Raw genomic sequence first — 22,683 nt, forward strand, 5'->3', positions numbered from 1 at the left:
ATGTGTTATTGTAGATTTAACTACCGTAATACATGTTGTAACAAGAAACACAGACACAAACCAGTCAGCTGTGATTGAAATTGTAAATTAACATCTTTTTATTTCACATATTTTCACATTATTTTCAATGACAAGCGTTCTCTTCTTTTTTCTTTTTTTTTTAATTCTCTTTCGTCTTTTTTTTTTTCGACACGGCTATTCTATCGACATTCAGGAGGAACAGAAGGAACAAAGGGAGTCGAGGGAGGTTCAGTTTTTTTTTTCTTTTTGTTTTTTTTCTTTTTCTTTAAGACTTCAAGCATAAAAGACAAAGAATCAGAATCACGTCGGGGGGGAAGAAGAGGGTCAGAAACGGAGAAACAGACACGACGAGAAGAAGAAAAAAGGTGGGACGAAAAGAGTTTTTGGGAGGAGGACAGAAGTGGTGGAGTGCAGGTGCTTCAGTGTCCAGGTGAGAGTGCGTCCAGGTGAGAGTGTGTCCAGGTGTGTGTGTGTGTGTTCAGGTGTGTGTAGTGCTGTTGTTTTCTTCACTCGGTCCCTGAAACTGTTGTCTTTGTGTGTCTCTGCGAGTGCATCGTCCTCTTCTGGTGATAAAAGTCGTATCTTACGTATCTCTTTCGGTTGCGTGCGTCGGTCTACGTTAATCTATTAAATCTCTACGTATTTATCTCTCTGTTTTTTGTTTTTTTTACAACAATAATCTTTATTTTTGCAGGTCTGTCCTCTGGCTGTACATGAACTATTCCTTTAAAACTACAGTAACAGTGCATGTCTGGCTTAGAAATTCGATATTTTTTTATAATATTCCCCTGCATGTGCGTGAGCGCATTTTGCATCTGCGTATTCTATATATGTGTGTGTGTGTGTGTGTGTGTGTGTGTGTGTGTGTGTGTGTGTGCATACAGCATCACCTCCCTGCCTGTAAGTGCATAATTTAATTTATTTAAATCTTTTTTTTTTTATTTTTTTTTTTGCTCTTTTGCTCGTTTCTTCATTAATCTGTGTGATATTTCATTCGACATGGCTCGCTCCATGTTTGTCGTGTCTGTCAGTTTAAGTGTGTGTGTGTGTGTGTGTGTGTGTGTTTCAGTGTGTGTGTGAGTCATTCGTCTGTGTCAGATTCACAGGGCGCTGGGGTTCCTGAAGTTATGGCCTGCAAAGCGAGCCTGGTCGCCCAACTCCTCCTCGATCCTGCAGAGACGAGAAAAAAAAGAAGAAAAGTTATTTTAAAGCTTCAATACACATCGTGTATTTAAAACACGTCCCATGGGGAGACTGGGAGACATTTCCAGGCGTTAAATGGTGACTAAAACCGTCTGTTTCTCCACGGGAAGTCGGACCAGCTACATCAGAGATCGTGACGATCACAACAGGTGTTTTAAGCCGAACTGTGACGTTCTTCAAATCCTGACCAAGTGGTTTTTGTGCCTCAACCCAACCTGAGCATTAGCACAGTGTTGTGACAAGAGAGATATCACAAAAAACATCACAACGTGAGAAGACGCCGTAGTCAGTGATCAGTTCAGTTTGTCATAGTTTCACATCAAGACAAGAGGCATACTGGGAAGATGCTCCTCCTAAAATACTTTATATCCTACCTGAGATGCCAAGTCCTGGTTTTATCTTTTAAATAAAATTTCAGATGTTTCAAGAGCAAACAAACAAGAGGATATGCAACAGTTTGGGACTATTTTCACTGGTGGATTGATACACATTTGGTGCTCTGTTGAGTATTTGATCAAATACATGCTCAGGGCGATTTTCAAGGATCAAACACAATACAACACACATTATTATTCAAAAGAAAAGAAAGGAACTGAAACCAAAAGGATCTAAAAGTCCAGATATGCTTCGAGGTTGACTTGTGGCTTGTCTCCTCTACGTTTTCGATAAATCTGTGGAACACTCCTTTAGTAAATCTCGTCTCCCAGCTGCCACCGCGTGTCGACGCTCTGCAGTATAAATAACTCATTTCTCTCTGCTGCGTCTGCACGTGTGCACGCTCGGCTGCACTGATTAGCGTTTATCGCCGGTTAATGCCACTGTAAGTCTCTCCACCCTCCACCTCTCCCGCGTCTCCTCAGCAGTCCGATGGGATTACAACGCTGAGCCGATCCCACCTCCTCCTCCTCCACCTCCCCCTCCTCCCTCCTCCCTCCTTCCTCCCTCCTGCTCCTGCTGCTGACTGGCTCGGACACATGGGGTGACACCGGCGCTGCTGTCGCCTGTCACGTCAATTAGCCCTGTGATGCTAAGCGCTAACAGAGCGGGGCACTTAAGGAGTCGTGTTGCTGCCAGATTCTGAGCTAAAGACGATACAAGACGTTTTTCATGGCTGGTTTTAATGAGTCTAGATGGTGTAAAGACAAAGTTTACAGCCTGGACTTAAAGTTCATTTAAAGTCTCGTTAAAGAGATGATGTCATGAAGATGTCCGGTTAATGAGCGCCACATAAATCCAGTCTTTACTTTTCCTCAGAGAGAAGAAATAACCCGACGCTGGCAGTTGACACTTCAGTCTACAGGTGTGTCGTCAAGGTAACTGGTTGCACCTGAGAGATGGGCGGGGCCGCGAGTAGAAATGCTCTGCTGCCGTCATCTTTTTCAGCTTCCACACAGGTTTCTGAAAGCGTTCAGTTGCCCAAACCAGGTTTTGAAAGTTGGTGTGTCGTCCCGTCTTTCCTCCCTCTCTGCTACGTTTTGATTTATATTTTATTTTGCTGTGTAATCACATGAAACGAGACTATAAACAGGAAATGATTCATAAATTAGAGGTCGTTCCTTCAACCCTCTTTGACCAATTCAGCATGAAAAGACCAAAGAAAATGGGATTAAAGTGTAACTGTAGTGGAGGGAACATAGTTTGTTTTTTATTTCTAAATAGAGTAAAACAGAGAATTTGCTCTGACTACTGAGTTAATTTAACCCCTTAAAAGCGTCAATAATTTTTCAAACTCCCAGAATTTCAATCTAAGATCACATCAGGGTGGATTTGAGGAAATTTTTTTTAAAGATGATAGAAAGGTAGAACCATCTGTGACACTTGTGCTGCATTCAAATGTTCGGACTTCACCGTACTTGCAGACTTAGCAGGTGCGTTCGAGTCCAGGAGCAGACTTCACCCGACTTCAGGGAATTACACAAGGACTTTATTGAATCTTTACTTGACTCGTGTGGGCAAAAAAACAAAAGCTAACCACATCAAGATACAGAAATATGAAGAAGTAAAGGTTTAAAATGTAAATATATTAATTATATTGGCCTGTCTGTCTGTTTGTCAGCGATGTATTTGCCTCAAAGTCTCACAAACTCGCAGACTTTATGTGATGACAGTGAAGTGGATCCTCCTCCGAGTGTTTCATGGTGCTTGACTGCACATCAGCGTTTATCACATTACCAAGTCGACCCTCAGCTTCACTGGTGAAATAAACTGAGGAAGTTTGTGTGTGTTTGAGGAGAAAGGCTGACCGATTATGTAAGCAGCACACTGACCTCATGAGCTGGTTGTACTTGGCCAGCCTCTCAGATCTGCAGGGGGCGCCGGTCTTAATCTGCAGCACAGAGGCAGTGAAAATGTTGACGCACGAGGTAAAGAAAATATGGAACTGTGAAATGTCGGATTATGAAAACGTCTGAGGGTAAAGTTCGCGTACCTGTCCAGTGCAGAGTCCAACCACCAGGTCAGCGATGAAGGTGTCCTCCGTCTCTCCGGAGCGATGGCTGACCATCACGCCCCAACCGTTCGCCTGAGCCAGTTTACACCTGAGAGACAGACAGACAGACTGTTGTAATTATAGAAATTCAAAGACGATCACACAACAAATAGCACCTCCTGTTGTTGTGAGTGTAAAGCTGCAAAGATAGAAACTATTTCAAGCAGCGAGCGACACAGTGAACACGTGACCGTAACCCTCAGAGCTCCTCTTTGATTTTATGGGTCACGTAACAAAAACTCAAGAGTCTTCTGCTTCACGTCAGGAGTCTCCTGTTCGATGGTTGAATTTCCAAACTCAAACTGAAGCACAGACAAGAAGATGGGATGCAGAAATTCATCTTAACAGTTTCCTGGATAGATGTCAGGGCTTCAACATCAGCATCCTGCAGCTAAAGACATATTAAGACATATGACATAAAATAGCAAATTTACTCTCTTTGAATAAACTACCAAAAGGTGATCAATCGTGAGAGAGATCCTGGCAGAATCTGTGCAGGTTTTTAGCCTCTGGGAGTCGTCTTTACAATCATATCACGGCCCCTGATTTATGTTTTCAGTTATATACATAAATTAAGATGATTCCACTTGAAATTGCTGCAGTAAAATGCACAAACATGCACATAAAAATATCAACAGAATGCAGGAAATTAAGTGTTTGATGCTTGAAATTCACTACAACCTACAACTTTTGCATCAGCCACCACTGAAGAAAACGAGTTCGTTCACCCAGATCTCACTGTGCAGACTGTGTGTGTGTCTCCTTAACGAGATCACTCTGAAAGTTAATTAATCTAAACGTGATTTATTTGTAACTGCAACTCATCTGTCTTGTTAACCAGCTAACGACATGACAATTAAGACGCGGTTGTTGCCTCGGGGTCAAATCTGAGGTTGTAAAAAATGATCAAGCCTTCATTCAGTTTCCTCGCTCGTGCCGGCTGAGCTGTTAGAGGAAATATATCAGATTAACGACGCGGGAAGGTTTTTTCCGTGTGACGGGAACGATACATCATCTTCACTGTCATCGGCTCTGTTTCTATCATTTTATCTTTCTCTCCTCCTCCTGCTGTAATCCAGTCACACTGTCATGACTGATGGCTTCATAATCCTGAGTGACGTTTTGTTAAGTCTGAGATTGATGACACACATTCAAGACAGGAGTTCATGCCCTCGACGCAACGCATCCTGGACCAAACAACGCCTGTGTAACGGCGCCCAGAGGGAGATTCTGGATAGCATGTCACCTTTCCAGAAGGATGAATAATTTTTTTTAAAAAGGCGTGACGTAACACAACAACTTAAGTGTCCTTTGTTTTTACACATTTGGAAAATCTACACCATATTGCTGTGTAAGATTTTGGATAGAATGCCACCATATTCAGAAGCAAAACAAAAGAGGCTGCGGTGTATCAAACAACAGCGACATCTTGTATTTTTACTATCTTAAGAAAGGCCCGTCATTGTACCAACATTGCTTTTTAACAGTGAATCACTGTATTGCTTCCCCAGCTTGTGATTTTGGATAGCATGCCACCGTTGCAGAGGCACCTTGTGTTTTAGATGTATTTGTACAATACTGCCATAAAAAAGGCTGATCATTTCATTGCTTTCTCGCACTGAACCAGACAGAGGCGGTATAACACCCCAATGTGATTTTGGATAGCATGCCAGCGCTCTGGAAGCATACAGAAGGCGCGGTGTACACACACTCTCCATGAAAGATCCTGCAACACTGCTGTTAAAAGACCAATCACTACACCAGCTTTGCTTGTTTACAGTAAGCCACACAAACAGCATGCAAACATTCCAGAAGCAAAAAAGCTTGTATGACAACAACCTGAGATGGTACTGTGGTACTCTGTCTCCACCAAAGATCAAAACACCATCATTACAACAGCACCGTTATAATGCTGCCGCAGCATGTGATTTTTCAAAAGCATGCACAGATCTGGGAGAAGAAAAAAGGCTTGGCGTGTAACAGCGTCGACATCTTGTGTTTTTACACAGACGTTAATTCAGCTCCATTATTTCCTTCTTTTGACTAAAAGTCACGATAACGATCTGTGTTTGTATGTTTTAAACAGAATGACGAGGTGGAAACGTTGCAGCCTTGAACAGGATGCATAAAAAGGGATGAAGGTGTCAACATCTATGACATACGTGTACACAGCGGTCCCAGGAGGCTGCAGCAATATATTTGATTGACAGCTAATCTTCATACTAAAAACCTCCTGTCACTTCCTGTCCTCCATTAATCTTCTGTAAATGTCTGTTTGTGGCTGCTCCTCTCCGGCACAAGGTCAACATGGCTGACAGGTAATGAGTGATGTGACTGATAACATGCTGACTGTGTGTGTGTGTGTGTGTGTGTGTGTGTGTGTGTGTGTGTGTGTGTCCACATCTGTGCCCAGTAGCAGAACAGCTGTGTGTCTCTATAGGCGTCTCAGCTGAGATGGACGACCTTCTGTGGCCCGTCCAAGTTCACCGTCCTGCCCGAGGCGGCCATATTTGTTTCTTCTTCTTCAGACTATGTAACGTAAACTGAAGAGCAGCCACTGAATAACTGACTGTTCATCACATTTAATCATGTTTACGTGAAGGAAGCAGACATACGCCTGTATGGCCTCGGTGACGGAGCCGATCTGGTTGACTTTGAGCAGCAGGCAGTTGCAGGCTCGCTCCTCGGCAGCTTTCTCTATTCTCTTTGGGTTGGTCACCGTCAGGTCGTCTCCAACGACCTGGATCCCCACCTGAGCCGTCAGACGGGACCAGGCCTCCCAGTCGTCCTGGTCGAACGGGTCCTCGATGGACACCACTGCCACGGAGAGAAGAGAGGTGAAAAGTTAATGAAAGATAATTTTTCTCAACATCAAAAAGATCAGCAAGAATTCCACCTGGGTAGTTGTTGACGAAGCCCTGATAGATGTCGGCCAGCTCCTCTCCAGAGATGTGTCTCTCCGGATCCGGTGGGGATTTGAAGTCCAGGTCGTATTTCCCGTCGCGGTAAAACTCTGAGGCGGCCACGTCCATCCCGACCACCACCTTGTCCGTGAAGCCGGCCTTCTCGATGGCCGTCTGCAGCAGGTCCAGAGCTGAGGAGGCAGAGAGGAGACGTAAGGTGAGAAACAGAAGACAGAAATAATGATGTAATTATTTACTTCTGTGCCCTGAGCTTCGTCTCTCAGGCTATAAACAGCTGCAGACACAACTGAGGCCTGAAAAACTGATTCCACCTCCTCCAGACACTCACAGGCAAAAAATAATCTAATATCTTAATAAAAAGTTTAAAATATAGTTTTATTAAGTTTAATATAAAGGTTAAAACAACTGAACATCAGTCAAGGCCACAGCAGCAAAGGACAGTAGTTGTGTTTTCATCTGAAAAAAGGAGAAGAAGAAGAAGAAGAACTGGAAGGAAAAGATGAAGAAGAAGAAGAAGAAGACGAAGGAGAAGAAGGGGAAGAAGAACCTTACCCTCACTGTTCTCCAGGATGTTGGGGGCAAACCCTCCCTCGTCTCCCACGTTGGTGGCGTCCTGGCCGTACTTCTCCTGGATCACCCCCTTCAGCGTGTGGTACAGCTCCGCTCCTATCCTCAACGCCTCCCTGAGAGTCGGACCGAGGGAGGAGGACGCCGTCAGAGAGACAGAGAGAGACAAGGAGGCAGAGACCAACATCAGCAGGAGGGACGGGAATACAAAGATGTTAACTCGCTTTGGAGATGATCTCTTACTTGAAAGATTCGGCGCCAACAGGAAGGACCATGAACTCCTGCATGGCAAGTTTGTTACCTGCATGGGAACCTCCATTTATCACATTAAAGGCCTGAAGAGAAGAGGAGACAAGGAGAGGAGAGGAGACAAGAAGAGGAGAGAGGAGACAAGACAAGAAGATGACAGAAGAGGAAGAGAGGAAACAAGGAGAGGACAGGAGAAGAAGAGATTAAACAAGGAGACAAAGGAGAAGAGGAAAAGAGGCACAGAAAGGACAAAGAACGGGAGAGGAAACAAGGAGCGAGGACAAGTTTTAGCCGCTCAATAATCTGTAGCTCATATCTACAACACTCTGAGTGTGACGTCATCACTTCAGACTCTGTTACAGTTCAAACATGACATCATTAAATATGTTAAAGTGAGGAAACTAATGTTTTCAATCTAAAGCTGATCGTTAATCTCTGTGTCTCTGTGCAGATGTTATTGTTTGTCAGATGAGCAGCTCATCCTGATGTGTGAGCCCTCTGAACGCCGTCTCTGTGCAGGTGTACAGGTGTACAGGTGTGGTGCAGGTGTGCAGGTGTAATGCAGGTGTGGTGCAGGTGAGGTGCAGGTGTGGTGCAGGTGAGGTGCAGGTGTACAGGTGTGGTGCAGGTGTACAGGTGTACAGGTGTGGTGCAGGTGTACAGGTGTGGTGCAGGTGTGCAGGTGTGGTGCAGGTGTGCAGGTGTACAGGTGTGGTGCAGGTGTGCAGGTGTACAGGTGTGGTGCAGGTGTACAGGTGTGGTGCAGGTGTGCAGGTGTACAGGTGTGGTGCAGGTGTGCAGGTGTACAGGTGTACAGGTGTGGTGCAGGTGTACAGGTGTGGTGCAGGTGTGCAGGTGTACAGGTGTGGTGCAGGTGTGCAGGTGTGAGTTTTAGACTTACAGGAACCGGCAGCACCAGCTCTGTGTTTCCGGCCAGGTCGGCTATGTGACGGTACAGCGGGACTTCTGTCTCTGCTGCTCCGGCCTTACAGATGGCGAGAGACACGCCCAGGATGGCGTTCGCCCCGAACTGAGCTGTGGTGACAAACACAGGTGAGAAAATAACAAACTCAGTATTTATTGTTCAACTCCAGAAGACAAGAGAGGAGAGGAAACAAGGAGAGGCCAGAAGAATCTATTTTTATTTTTACATGTGTGTATATATATTTATATTCCCTTCTCATGTCTCCCCTGTAGGTGATGGATTTAAATTCTCCAACCATCACAAATTTGTTGGAAGGATTTCAGTCATTTTAATGAGAGGAAAGACTTTTAAAGTCATTAAATAGTTAGTAAGAATTCAAAGAACTTACTGATGATATCATGGCTGCATTTTGTTGGTAATGTAGTTTAAATCTTTTATCTTTAAGATAATTTATGAATGTCATTAAACATTTTTCCGGTTTCAGGATTTTTAAGATGCCATCTGCAAGTTGGGATCGAGAATCTTACAAAAAGGATCTTTATTTTACCAAACTTCTCTATTTTCCAGTCCTTATACAACATTATGAGTGGAGGATTGAACTCTGTACAAGGAGATAACCTCGATGTGTTGCTGCATGGACAAAAAGTGAATTAAAATCTGTTCACAACACCACCAGGTTTCTTCTGTGTGGCTGATTAATTTCATCCCTCTGTGCCTGAAACGACTCGTCGGCCTGATCGTAGATTAAAATAAACAAACGGAGTGTTTATTAATGGAGGATGTGAGTTTGTGTTTGGAGCAGCGATCTGTTCGCTCCGTCTGTTTCTTTATGCCTCTGGTTGTGACTGTCGTGGTGAAAACATTTGGACTTCATGAGAGAGTCTGAGCTGCTGGAACGAGGAGGTTTTCTCCCGCTGAGGTCGTCACGACTCGTTTTGGACTCACATTTGTTTTCTGTTCCGTCCATCTCGATCATCATGTTGTCCAGCTGCTCCTGCTCCACCACGCTGATGCCCTGCGGACACACAGCGAAGCTTCATCGTCTTTAATTTGTTTATTCATCGCCAGAAATCAGAGTTCTGTTGGAGTGTGAGCTCAGAACCGATCCGTCTCTAATGTCACATTCAGGAAGCTCATCTGTTTTTTTTTTTGTTTCCCGCCTGACTGATCGCCAAAATTAATTTCTCGGTAAAACATCTTCTACTGGATGAGATTACCCAGAATGCACTGCTGCAGATATCTGAATCATTCTGTCGCACACACACACACACTTTTCTCCAGCATCACTGATATAATTTTATCTTATTCTTACAGCTTCCTGTCGTTCAGTCCAGATGTGATAATCATCCGCACATCGATCGAGTGAGTTCCACCTGCTATTCAACGTCCAATCTGTTCACGCTTAAAGTCACAAAATGGACTTTTTTTTTTTCCAGCTTCACCGACTGATTCAATCTGAGCTCAGACTGTGGAGACGGTGAGTTTGTAACCTTCACTTCTACATTACCGGAGCCAGAAAAATCCAGTTCCAGTTTAACTTTCAGCAAAACACACATCACTTTTTGTAAACTTGTTACAACCTGGAAAACAAAACAATCCCCCAAAAGTTTTGCTAAAATTCATGCAGTTCAGTGACTTACAGAGGCTATGAGCGCCGGTCCCAGAGTATCGTTGATGTGCCCGACCGCCTTCAACACACCTGGAAGAGACAAAAGTTAAATCAGGAGAAGAGAAACTGAAATCCTGCAGAGATGTCAGACGCAGCTGCAGCTTGAAGACCTTGTGGTTGACTCCTGGTGGGTATTTAACCTCTCACAACTTTCTTGAAAAATCGAGGATCTTGCCACTAAAGACCATTATAGACTTTAGTTCATCGAGAGGACACGAACACACTGACAACTCTACCGGACGACAATGTTGCTCTGCGTCTACATCAGCCTTCAGCAGAGAGCTTGTAGCTACGTTAGCCTTTGGTCCACTAGCTTCACTAGATACAGCAACTGTTTGTTTTTTGGATTATTTCTTTGGCATTTCAGTCTCGAGGGCCTGTCTGGTCTGATATCTTGAGGCGGACAGGATATCGGGTCAGGACAGGGGCATGACATGAAGCAAAACAACCCAGTCAGAACAGACAAGAACATTGGCGGCTGACTTTCACCAAGAAAAGTGCCAAAAAACATTGTGCTAGCATTCCATGTTAGCCTCTAGTCCACCAGCTTCGATAAGTCACTGCTGCCCCAGACAGTAAAAGGTGAACTCAGGTAGATTTTAAAGGCTGTAATCGAGAGAATATATGTGATATATGTGATCGGACAGGAGTTAATGAAAGCTGTTTGCTGTTACAGGTTGTTTATACTCATCAGATGAATCAGAGACTGTTTCATTAACACCTAAAAGTTCCTCGTAGTCACTTTAAATTGTTTGAATAATGTCAACTCATCTAGAAATCAAGTCCATGGAATCAAGCTAACGGTAACCACGAGCTCACTGTCAGCCACGTTTTCAATTAGCTTAACGATGCAAGAGAATAAAGTTCTGTCCACTAGCTTCACTAGATACAGTAACTGTTTGTTTTTTGGATTATTTCTTTGGCGTTTCAGTCTTGAGGGCCTGTCTGGTCTGATATCTTGAGGCAGACAGGATATCGGGTCAGAGAGAGAACACGACATGCAGCAAAACAACCCAGAGTCAGAACATTGCGGCTATGTGGCGTGACTTTCAACAAAAAAAGCGCCAAAAGATTGCGTTAGCATTCCACGTTAGCCTCTGGTCCACCAGCTTAGATAAGTAACTACTGCACTGGACAGTAAAAGGTAGATTTTAAAGGTCGTATCAGAGAGAAAACAACATGTACGTTTGTTGGCATTCAGCTGAATATCGTGCTGTCGCCACATCATGGGAGTTGTAGCTGAAAATCTTTATGTTTGCAAATACGCGGATGATACGACTCCGTACCTTTGCCCTTGTAGCGACTCTTGTCTCCATCTCGGAGCTCCAAAGCCTCGTAGATCCCTGTGGATGCTCCGCTGGGCACCGCAGCCCTGAACAGACCTGCACGTCGAACACAGAGAAGACAGAGAATTAAAAATTTAACCAGCAGTTTTATATCTTGGAGCAGGACCGTGATCATGACATTAATGAAGGTAAAGAAATCTAGTAGGAGGAACCCACTCAGCCAACACATGACTGCCGGCATCCTTTAATTGATTTTTTTCATATATACGCATCTACACATGGCAACAACAACAATAACAACTACAATTCACCTCGTGTGTTTCTGAGCGCGAGCCAGGAAGTAAAAAAACTCCCCGTGGACGATAACGATCTTTGGGCAGAAATTCAGCTCTAAGGCAACGCGGAGCTCGGAGGGAGGAGATGACTAAAAAACTGTTTGCAAACAACTCGCGTAGCCAAGTTTAAGTGCTACAGGGAGACACGATGACAACGACTCTCAGCTTCCATCTGAAGGTGTCACCGTGTTGGGTGTTACTCAGAGGAAGAGGAGGAGGAGGAAGAGGAGGAGGAGGAGAGGCGACCCGCTGCGCTACCTGCCAAAAGATTCTGGGGAACTGTGCCGAGGATTCTGATGATTCAGTGAAATAAAACAGTGTTTGCTTTACTCTCTGCTGTTTAACCTGAACTGTTAATTATATAGATTAATGCAGACACACTTTAAATGCCTTATTCTCTTTCCAGTGTTGTTTTAATTACAGGGAACTTGAAGTGATGATTCCAGCGCCCCCTTTGGACAAAAGCGGTACAACACCAGCGCCTGATGTTTTAAAGATCTGTTTCGGTGAGTATTTGTACGTGATATCAGAGGAATCAGAGACTGTTTCATTAACACTTAAATGTTCCTCATAGTCACTTTAAATTGTGTGAATAATGTCAACTCATCTAGAAATCAGGCCCATGGAATCAAGCTGTATTTAGGAACACGCGTCATGTCAACACAATATTACCTTAAAAACATGGAGTCATCGTGGCGAACAAATTCACAATAGAATAATGTTTTTCAGACATGTGACTCCTGGTGCAGTTACATATGAAGCCATGCATGACTTTAATCCAAGAATCCTCTCTCACGTATTTCTGGCTTTACGTGATTCAAACGTCTGGATTTTGTAAGACAATTTTTTTTCCCAGAATTTGAGTGTAGCTTCATTCATCGTTTGAATTTAATGTCACTTGATTTGGGATAATGAAAGCATCCTTTTTACTGCCTATCTTCAGTCTACAAAACGAGTCTCAGCCTCAGCTGAGAGCTGATTGATCTGGACGGAGGTCGAATGAAGGTCGTCTGATGTCAGGGACGATTCAGAGATGCTGTTGCTCCGTCGAGCTTTCTTAACGCTTTCCTGACACGATGAATCTGAGCAGACATCGTCACGAGGGGGGAGCAGCATGTTGTTTTTCATTCCTCTGCGGCGCTCACCTTTCTCCGTGCGAAGGTCCACTTCCACAGTGGGGTTTCCCCGGGAGTCCAAGATCTCCCTGGCAACGATGCTGACGATCGACATCCTGAGAGACACAGAGAGGAGAAGAGGCTTCGTTACGACGGCCTCGGAAGACACGCTGCTTTTTTGACAGTTATGATGGAGAAAAGAATAACGTAGAGATCTCACAGGGGTAAAAAAGATTGTACACACACACACACGTAACGACCTGTCAGGGGAGCCGAGACACAACGTCAGATTCACCGTGAAAATCAAAGCTCACACACACACACACACACACACACACACTGCAGGTCGCAGTAAAACAGTAAATTATGCATCTTTTCACTTTCATCCAGGCTGAAATCTGCCTGATTTTACTTTAACAACCAAAACTACCGTGTTGTGTTGTATCAGAGCCGATTTGTGTGACTCCTTTACGTTGTGTCTGCGTTAACGTCCGAGGTGATCACATCACAAAGTGGAGAGCTGTGAGTCCAGGTGTGAACGAGCCCAGAACACACTGAGGACACAACATACGTAACAAGAAAGACGACACAACAGACGCGTGAGTGACGTCGTCTTGTTTAACGTAACCGAAACCTCCAACCTCACAAAGCTGCTTTCACTCCTTTCACATGATTTCTGCTGACGATATGACCAGACGTGTTGTGATTTTCAGCTTTTTTTAAACACTTTTCTGCGTCACACTGGTGCTGCTGATGTGGAGACAACACACGACTCACATCTCGACTTGAAAATGAGCTTTTAAAGTGACAAAGGTGAAATTTGTGGCACAGTTAAAGTGGCTTTGTTGATCTTCTGCCTGACGAAGGATCACCTGCTGAAATCCTCTGCAATGAGTTCACTGGACTGCTTTTGGTACCCACATTACCCACAATGCAACTCAGCCACTGAGTGACATCTCATTATTCGCAGCTTCCTCCTCTGGAGCCACAAAAATACTTCATACTACTTTTTTCACACATGCAGCTTCACTCAAGACCTGTGAGCTCACTAGAATTGGTGGAGTTGCCCTTTAAACAAAATATGTGCTGGATTAATGATGGTTTAATCAACAAAATGCTGTTTCCTCATCCAGTCAGCTGGGAATAATCAGCTAGAACATCAGCTTCCTGCTCTGATGACCTCAGGACAGACGGACTCTAGAAATCCTCTCTGCACTCTCAGACTTCTATCCGGTTAAACAAAGAAAAAGAAACGACGAGCCGTTTCGCGGGTACGTTTCAGAAATCAGTCCGACCCTGGTGCCGCCTCACAGTCACTGCAGGTTCTATTTTAAATCACTGCTGTTTACCGATGTTGCGTCTTCGCTCCCGGGAGACTCGGCTCGGAAAATCCTGCAGTGCCAACGCAGGAAAGATGCATCTCCGGTTGCCATCTGAGCTTTCGCCCTAAGTAGGTTAGTGCACGGCTGCACCAGTCGTGCAGGCAGAAATCCCTCCACCGAGGAGCGAGCAGCGTTTACAGGATTATAAGTCGCCTTTTTACAGTTTTATGTGGCACCGAGTTGCATTTTAATGTTTCACTAGTTCCCTTGTTGTTCAGTTCAGACCTCTCTGGACCTGTCGTCCACAAACTTCTACAGGTTCTCGTTACTAAAATCGGATGTTTAACGCTAATGTAAGATGCCCTTTGCTATATTTGTCATTTATTTGGAAGTCTATTCAGAGAACAGCTTCAGAATGGATTTTTAGATCAACGTCTGTGATCACAAGAGTAAGACAACCCCTTATCTTCTTACATAACAAGTTTTTTAAAAACTTCAATGAATAAACTTCGGTCAGCCATCAAATGAGGATTTTTCTCCATCATGAGAGCAAAATGTTGTTTAATCATCACGTAAACTGGAAAGAGTTTAAAAACGTCCTGTGAGCTTCGTTAGAATAATCATATTTCATGAACCGGATGAACACTACTGCCTCTGAAACGCAGATTTCTGAATTTTAGTCAAACTTTCACTCACAAATGAATTATAATAAAAGTAAAATGTGATGTTTGGCACCATAAAACTGTTATTTTTGCCAGTTATATTACAGGTTGTGATGGCAGAGTCACTTCCTGTTTACACAGACGACTCGAGGAAATCGAGTTACACACGACTAAAATCTTTACAGCAGATTTTTTTAAGAAAATCCCCCAACTGAAGGTGAGCTAGCTGGCTACTATTGACTTAAAGTTTAAGATGATCACTTTCTGTTTGCCTCAGAGGAGCAACTATCGAGAAAACAGGATGATACATGAGTTTATTGACTCATTAATCAATAACGTACACGTAAAAGCAGATAGAAATGGTGCCAGTCTGCCAGCATGGCTTCATTTTTGTGATGATGGTGATGTCATTAAATCTCCAGTCAACATTTACTTAATGTGAGTTGAATTACAAAACGAATGTACTGCTGGTTTAAGAGAAAGTTAAGACTCAAACTGACTGATGTATATTTAAAGAGCTGGCGAAACACATTTCTGAACCGCTGCGTTGACGTGACGACACATTCAGGTCGGGTTTGATCTCAGGGCCAAAAATCAGATATGGATTTAAATTAAAGAGCGACTGTGTGCTGCTGCTTGATGTCCAAAACAAAAAAAGTCATTCCACCGTCCAGCCCCTCATCAGATTCACTTATAATTATCAACATGAAAGGACGTGTTCCTCTTGTTCTGTCAGTGACAGAACTGCTCCACATCACAAGATTAAAACAGAATTAATTCTGTTTGATGTATTTTAAATTTTTTCAGCGGCCTGACATCATTAACGGACACGAACCGAGACTCCGAAACACCAGGAGCTCCGTCGTATTGTCATTTCTCTTATCATCTGTGTTAATCTCGTGTGTGGGTGTTTTCCCCCTCTTCACCCTCATTGATATTCCAGGCACGCAGCACTGCAACGATATGTCAGAAAAAAAAGGGCCTTTTATGCCTCGTCCTCGTCTCCGTACCGTATGAATACTTTATCGATCTGTGAGGAGCTAAATCCGGCTCGTGGGTAGCGTGCAGAAAACTGTCACTGTACTGAGGCAGCAGAGGTTCACAGTAGAGGGCGTGTCGCCGCCCGGAGACACATCTTCTCTTACGGTTTGTTCATTTTAAGTCGGATCTTTGAGCAAACTGCAATCTGATGGTACAGTGATTTAGAGGTTTCTTTTTCCATGCTGAGTTACAGCAGCAGGTTACTGATGGAACAGTTCCATTAGTATGTAAAGAGGTCAGATTACTCTATTTTGCTTTTGAAAAAACTCAAACCAAACGTGTCTTTGTCAGGATGTAAATGGCGTAATATAATTATATATGTTTATACATTTATTGTAGTATAAATACACTCCAGTCTGTCAGCAAACACACAGTTTGTACTGCTGTAGCTGCGTTATTTTAGATCACACTACCTTGCTTGGCATGACCCCGCCCTTCTCTCCGTCTGATTGGCTACATTCCACCAATTATGTTGTTTTTTGAAAATTAAAGTATGTAAACCTCTTCTACTAGGATGCCACAATGATTTCACGTTTAAATAAATGCTGGCACCCTCTTCATCGATAGTGAGGGACAGAGAAAACTAAAATATGAGAGCTGTGATACCATCATCATATCAGAGCGACGGCTGATACTTTCAGGATTTAGAAACTCGCAGCTAAACAGTCTAGACTGATAAGACGCAGTCATGGTCTTATGTAGATATAAGATTGTTCCTTCTGATGAACACTGTATAACAAATTAAAACTCTTCTATCTGTGTAATATATGATGTTTTTATTCTCTCTCTCGGACTCACGACACCTTCCACCTTCCTGAAGACTTTAAACGTTCCACATTTCATTTCCTTCACTCGTCTCTCTGCCACCTCTCGTCTCCTCCTCTGGGACATAAATCTCCTGCTGTGTTTTCCTTTTAACCTGCCACAAAAATCACATTACTCCTCCTCCTCCTCCTCCTCCTCCTCGCCTTTCCTCCCTCTCCACTCTCCGTCCTCTTGACTCCTTCGCTCAGCACTCCTCTAACGTACGTGATGCGACTCAGGAAAACCTCGTTCCCATCTCCTCGCTCGTTGGTCGATTACGACGCCGGCGACCTACAAATTTATGCTTATTCAGTTCTTGCGCTCGTTGTAAGTCACAGAGGGATAAAAGTGTCAGCAGAATGTATAAATGGTGCTCAGCAAAAGAAAGAACAGCAGATAAGGTGGCTGACTCGCCGCCAGCATACAGAAACTTCCACACACAGTCGAGGGGATTGATGCGTGGGTGAATTTCTCTACTGGCCTATATTAATTTTATAGGGGTTTTTTTTTCCTCTCTCTCTCTTTCTTGTTGCTGTTTTTGAAGCCCCACCCTAGAGTACTGCAGAACAGTTCCTCCTGAGGGTGGAGCAGCAGGAAACACGACGCACGAACCGTTTCTACATCAGAAATTCTGCAGTTTTTCTTGTTTCTGCTCCTCAAAGCAACAAAACGGGAGTTACGACAGTAAATATGTTGCGCAGCGAAGATTCAGTCAGCATGTGTTGAATCCACTTTCAAATAAAACTGAAAATATAAATTTCTCTTGCGATACAGTGATCAGTACACTGCTGCCTAATATTGATATCTGAATTGTGCAAAATACATCATTCCTGCACTTTTTAGTAGTATTTTGTATTCTTTGGTCAGACAAATTGTGACAATTGTTTTGATTTCGTATCCACGATTTCGCCTCCGCCTCTTCACTGGAAACAATTTCAGCTCTTTTATCAGATTGGAGGTGTCAGTATTAGTGATAGAGGTGTGGAAATGATGTCAAACACAACTTTGTACATCCAGTTTTACAGTTTTTGAATACGAACGACGAACATAATCTAGCGCCACCTGGTGGTGTAGACCAGTATCTCCTCTCGGGCAGTTGGAGGAAGTTGGCCGTCTGCTGTAATGTTTGTGGTGTGTTCAAGTGCAGCTTTTTTTTCAGCGTTGCCGTGGGTTTGGTGGGTCGGTTTCTTCAGTCATGGATGAACACTTCATCCACCTCCAGCTGTGTGAATGTCAGTCATGAACGCAGGACACCAGCAAACTGTCTCTCAACATCAGCTGCACATTTTTCATCTCGTATGAATCAAACACATGCTCCTCTTATCCAATCTGTCACCACCTCAGTGACTTTATCTCCTCACCCTCATCTCCATCTCCATCCCCTCTCTCTCTCTCTGTCTTTCTCCATCTCTGTCTGTGTCTCTCGCCCTGTTGGTGCTGTGAGTTACGTAAGCTCTACAGCAGCAGCAGCAGCAGCAGCAGCAGAGAGGGAGGACACCCATGAACGCACCACACCACACCTACCAGAGACTGCAGTGCTCAGCAGAAAATATACCAGCACTAGGGAAAAAAAAAAAAAACACGTGAGTGGGCGAGCGAGCCAGGGAGAGAGTGAATGAGGTGAGAGAGAGAGAGAGAGGGATGGAGGCATGCAAGGAGAGGACGTAATCATTATGTTTACAGTCTCTCTGAGGACGCAGGAAATGGAAAATCGCCCGGTCGTAGATAAACGATGTGTTGAGATGCTGAATCTCTTAAACATTAAAGGGGCATTTTACAGATTTTACACACTAAAGATCAGTTTATCTTGATGTGAGCGTGATCTTACAGAAGAATTGGATGTTAAATTCACCACAGAAGAGACCGCGTTACACTGTTTTGCATGATACCGAGTTGCAGATTTTTATATTACTCATGAATTCAAATGATATGAACCCTGACTGCTATGCATAATTACGGGCGTAGGTGTTTTAAGCATCAGTTAGCAGCAACCTGTCATCTACCAGGTTTCCTTCTGCCGGCCTCAGCTCCAACACACTCCACCTCTTCACCCATTTTAAGTTTCAGCCACGCAGACACTTCACGACGGCTCTTCAGACACCTCTGGGTGATGTCAAAGAGATTCTCCATGTTTTACAGAGAAAGCTTGCAGACGTGGACATTTTCCTAACGAGGAAGTTCGAGCAAAAGATAGAAAACTACTTCTAGTGAAAGTCATGACCTGAATTTTAAACATATCGGCAATAAATAGCAAATTAAATAACGCTGGTGATTTCCACTCCTGCACTTCCTAAGATTTGCATTATTTATGGGCTCATTGTAGCATTTGGGTTGAAACGATGGCACCATAATTGATAAATTGCCTTAATCGCATCATCGCAAACTGATCAGGAATTCAAAGTTAACTCCACTGGAGCTATTTCGATTGTTGATTGGTCGTTTTAAGTGATTATTAAAGGAGAAAAAGTGAAAATTATCTGATTCCAGCTTCTTAAATTTGATTACTTTTATTTTTTTCCCTCTTCTATGACAAAATAGACTAAATTATCTTTGTGTTGTGGACATTTGACGACAACATCTAAGATATTAGACAACATTTTTCAGAACATTCTGACATTTTATCAAACAAACAACAAACATATTAATCGAGAAATTAACCGACAGATTATTCTGAAATAAAATAATCATTCATTTCTCCTTTTGAATTATTCTGCACATTAACTTGAACCTCTCAGTTTCTCATTTAAAAACAAATATATGCATTTTAGTGACAATGTTGAGTTTCACGTCACTCACCTCAAACAGACTTAACGTGCCGTTTACTTTGACATCAGAAATAATTTATCCAAAAGTAATAATCTATTAAAAAATATATATATATAATTAATTTGAGCCACTTTCAATAAATCACCACAGACTTAATTTCAGTTTAGGTGAGATCGAACGACGGGTGTCATAATTTTAAGAGTCGGTAACGGATCAGTGGACTGAAAATTGTAAAAATCGTTCTTTCGTAACGAGTCCTGATAAATGTACGTGAGGAGAAAAGGTAAAGGATGGAGAGAGGGAGAAGGTTAGAGGAAGAGAGGAAGAGAGGGAGGAGGAAAAAGAGGTTTAAAAATAAGTATATGCAGAGAGAGAGAGAATGGCCAGGAGGGAGGAGAGTGAAAACGAGGCAGGGCGAGCGAGATAGAGAGACATAGAGGGGAGGAGAGAGAGAGAGATAAATAATTAAATGACCCTATTTGGCTGCAGAAGAGAGGAGAGATGGAGGGATGAAGAGGAGGAACAGAAGGCTGATCGGTGCACGTATGGCACACACACACACACACACACACACGCACACACACACACACACACACACACAGAGGAAGTGGAGCAGTCTCACACATGCTAATAATTCTCCAGGTTTGCACACACACACATTATAGACACACACACACAAACACACACGTATAGCTTCAACTCACAGTTATCACACACACTTCACATCCACCCACACGGCACACACACACTGCCAAAGATGCAGACATCAAACACACACACACACACACACACACACAAACAGATATATCGAGGACTCGGCCGTAATTGACTCAACAATCCTGCCGCCAAAACACACATAAACACACACACACCGAATATCACACAAACACACACATTCCCACACCTGACATCAACCATTAAACACACACACACTTGACCATAACTGGCTCCATGATGAAACACACAAACACACACTTGACAGCCATTTTCCCCCCAAAAAATCAAAGAGGAGGTATGCAGAACACACACACACACACACACACACACACACACACACACACACACACACACACACACACACCATTATAACACATCCACCATCTAACACACTTGATATACCGAGAACTCGACCTCGATGTGATTGACTGCCTGATCTCACACACACACACTCACACAAACACACACACCTGACAGCCATTTTCCAAGAAAACCACCTGAAAATATGTGCAACAAAATCACACACACACACAATATTTCTGCGACCAAAACAGACACACACACATACTGTAAACACAAACACACTTGACTGGAGGGTCCACACACACACGTACACACACGCGTGCTCGAATGGCATCCATATTACAGCACATCCACCATCGAACACACATCAATACACCGACGACTCGACCGTGATTGACCGCCTGGTCGCGACACACTCAGACACGCACACATGCTATTCCTTGTAAACACACACACATACTGTAAACACACACACACACACACACACACACACACACACACATACACACACACTTCACAGCCATTTTCCAAGAAATCCAACTGGAAGTATGTGCAACAGAATCACACACACATAGACACACACAGATGACTGCAGGCCCCACTCGTACACACATGTAATATTTATGCTGGTGAAACACACACACACACACACACACACACACACACACACACACACACACACATTGCTGTGCCATCCATGTAACAACACATCCACCATCGAACACTCTCGATATGCCGAGCACTCGACCAGAATTTACTGCCTGGTCTCATCACACACACACAAACACACACACACAAACACACACACAATATTTCTGCAGCCAAAACACACACCTAAACATAGACACACACATACTGTAAACACACACACACACTTGACTGCAGGATCCACTCGTACACACATGTAATGTCTCTGCTGCCAAAAACACACACACACACACACACATCTTCTGCTTCCTCTTTTCACACACATACATTTGACAGCCATGAAGCAACATCACATTCACACATACACACCCCCAAAATCGACACACACACACGCACACACACAAACATGATTTCCTGTCTCTTCTCACACATACACAAGACAGCCATTTTACATGAAGCGAAACCACACAAACACACACACGCAGTTACACCTACATCTGAATCATTTCTGTCTCTCACACACACCACACCACACCACACCACACACACACCACACACACACACACCGCATCATCCTGCATCCTTCCAGCAGCCAACCAACACCAGACAGTAAGAGAGAGAGAGAGAACAAACAACAACAACAACGGCTGCAACATCTCTAATGTGGATGAAAAGAGGAAGAGAGGATTTCCTGTCTTTACCTGCCGCCTGTGTGTGTGTGTGCTCTGCCTTTCAGGGCGACCGAGAAAATACTGGAGAGGCAGAGAGAGAGAGAGAGAGAGCAGGGAGGAGGGAGAGGAAAACAGGAGGGGAGGGAGGGGGTGAGATGTGTGACAGAGGGGGGAGGGGAGATGACTCAGAGGGGAGATGAAGAGAGGAAGAGGAGGAGAGAAGGAGGGTTAATTAAAAAGGAGGAGACGGACAGAGGGGTGGGATGAAGGGATAAGGACGGGGTGCAGAGGCTCGTCGGCCGTCACGGGAGGTAAAAATAGACGAAGGGAGGACCGCTCGTCTCTCTCCGGTGCTGCAGTGGGGTTCAGTCGATGTATATGCAGTTACATAATCCATCCTCCAACACCACACTCAGACATTATGATGCTCCTCCAGTGTGTGTTTGTGTGTGAGCGCTGAAACAATGCAGCAGCAGAAAGCCATTCAAAAGCAGAGGAGACGCCGTGTTTTAATGTCTATTGGGGTTCTTTTTTTCTTTTGACTTTGTTAGGCCCTTCACCTGTGGTTGATCCAGGTACAAGCTTGATGGTTAATTTATCTATCGTTCTATATTTTAGGATATATCGGGACACACGACACGTATGTTAATATTTGGAATTCCCTCAGAAGCACTGCAAGGACAGGGTGACGAATATTGATATTGCAACAACATTCTATGGTTGTAGGTGGAGTAAAGCTGCTGTCATAGTGTCTGTGACATCAACGCCATGATTTCACGTCTATTCAGATTCTTTTTTTCTGCCAACTTTGCTAGCCTCGTCACCTGTAGTCGATCCAGGTAGAAGCTTGATGGTTAATTTATTTACCATTCTATAATTTAGGATATATCGCCACACATGATACGTATCTTAATATTTTGAATTCCCTCAGAAGCACTGCGTAACTAGCAAGGACAGTTCGACGAAT

General features: G+C 43.7%; 1 protein-coding gene across 2 annotated transcripts; it reads right to left on the reverse strand.

Annotated features, from left to right (window-relative positions):
• Nucleotides 1–69: 69 nt before the first annotated feature.
• Nucleotides 70–21,849, reverse strand: eno2 (enolase 2). Of its 2 annotated transcripts, none has more exons than XM_037093265.1 (13): nucleotides 21,747–21,849; nucleotides 12,813–12,898; nucleotides 11,333–11,428; nucleotides 10,018–10,076; nucleotides 9,323–9,392; nucleotides 8,354–8,487; nucleotides 7,447–7,538; nucleotides 7,189–7,319; nucleotides 6,609–6,806; nucleotides 6,328–6,529; nucleotides 3,653–3,761; nucleotides 3,492–3,550; nucleotides 70–1,191 (listed from the first exon to the last, which is right to left on the reverse strand). In XM_037093265.1, exons 2-13 carry the CDS (start codon nucleotides 12,895–12,897, stop codon nucleotides 1,122–1,124), a joined length of 1,305 nt encoding a protein of 434 aa, XP_036949160.1. In that variant the 5' UTR covers nucleotide 12,898; nucleotides 21,747–21,849; the 3' UTR covers nucleotides 70–1,121. The 2 variants fall into 2 exon arrangements, with proteins under 2 accessions (XP_036949160.1, XP_036949161.1); XM_037093266.1 differs by lacking the exon at nucleotides 21,747–21,849 and adding an exon at nucleotides 17,674–17,744.
• Nucleotides 21,850–22,683: the final 834 nt, after the last annotated feature.

The sequence above is a fragment of the Acanthopagrus latus genome, chromosome 3 (assembly GCF_904848185.1).
Source record: "Acanthopagrus latus isolate v.2019 chromosome 3, fAcaLat1.1, whole genome shotgun sequence".
NCBI classification, from domain to species: Eukaryota; Metazoa; Chordata; class Actinopteri; order Spariformes; family Sparidae; genus Acanthopagrus; species Acanthopagrus latus.

Excerpts from the sequence above, each read along its gene's own strand:
- eno2 (XM_037093265.1), bottom strand. The coding sequence starts at position 12,897 with ATGTCGATCGTCAGCATCGTTGCCAGGGAGATCTTGGACTCCCGGGGA. Across the intron at positions 9,393-10,017 it reads GACCGGCGCTCATAGCCTCT|GGCATCAGCGTGGTGGAGCA; the intron begins GTAAGTCACTGA and ends GTGTGTCCGCAG. Across the intron at positions 3,551-3,652 it reads TTGGACTCTGCACTGGACAG|ATTAAGACCGGCGCCCCCTG; the intron begins GTACGCGAACTT and ends TCTGTGCTGCAG.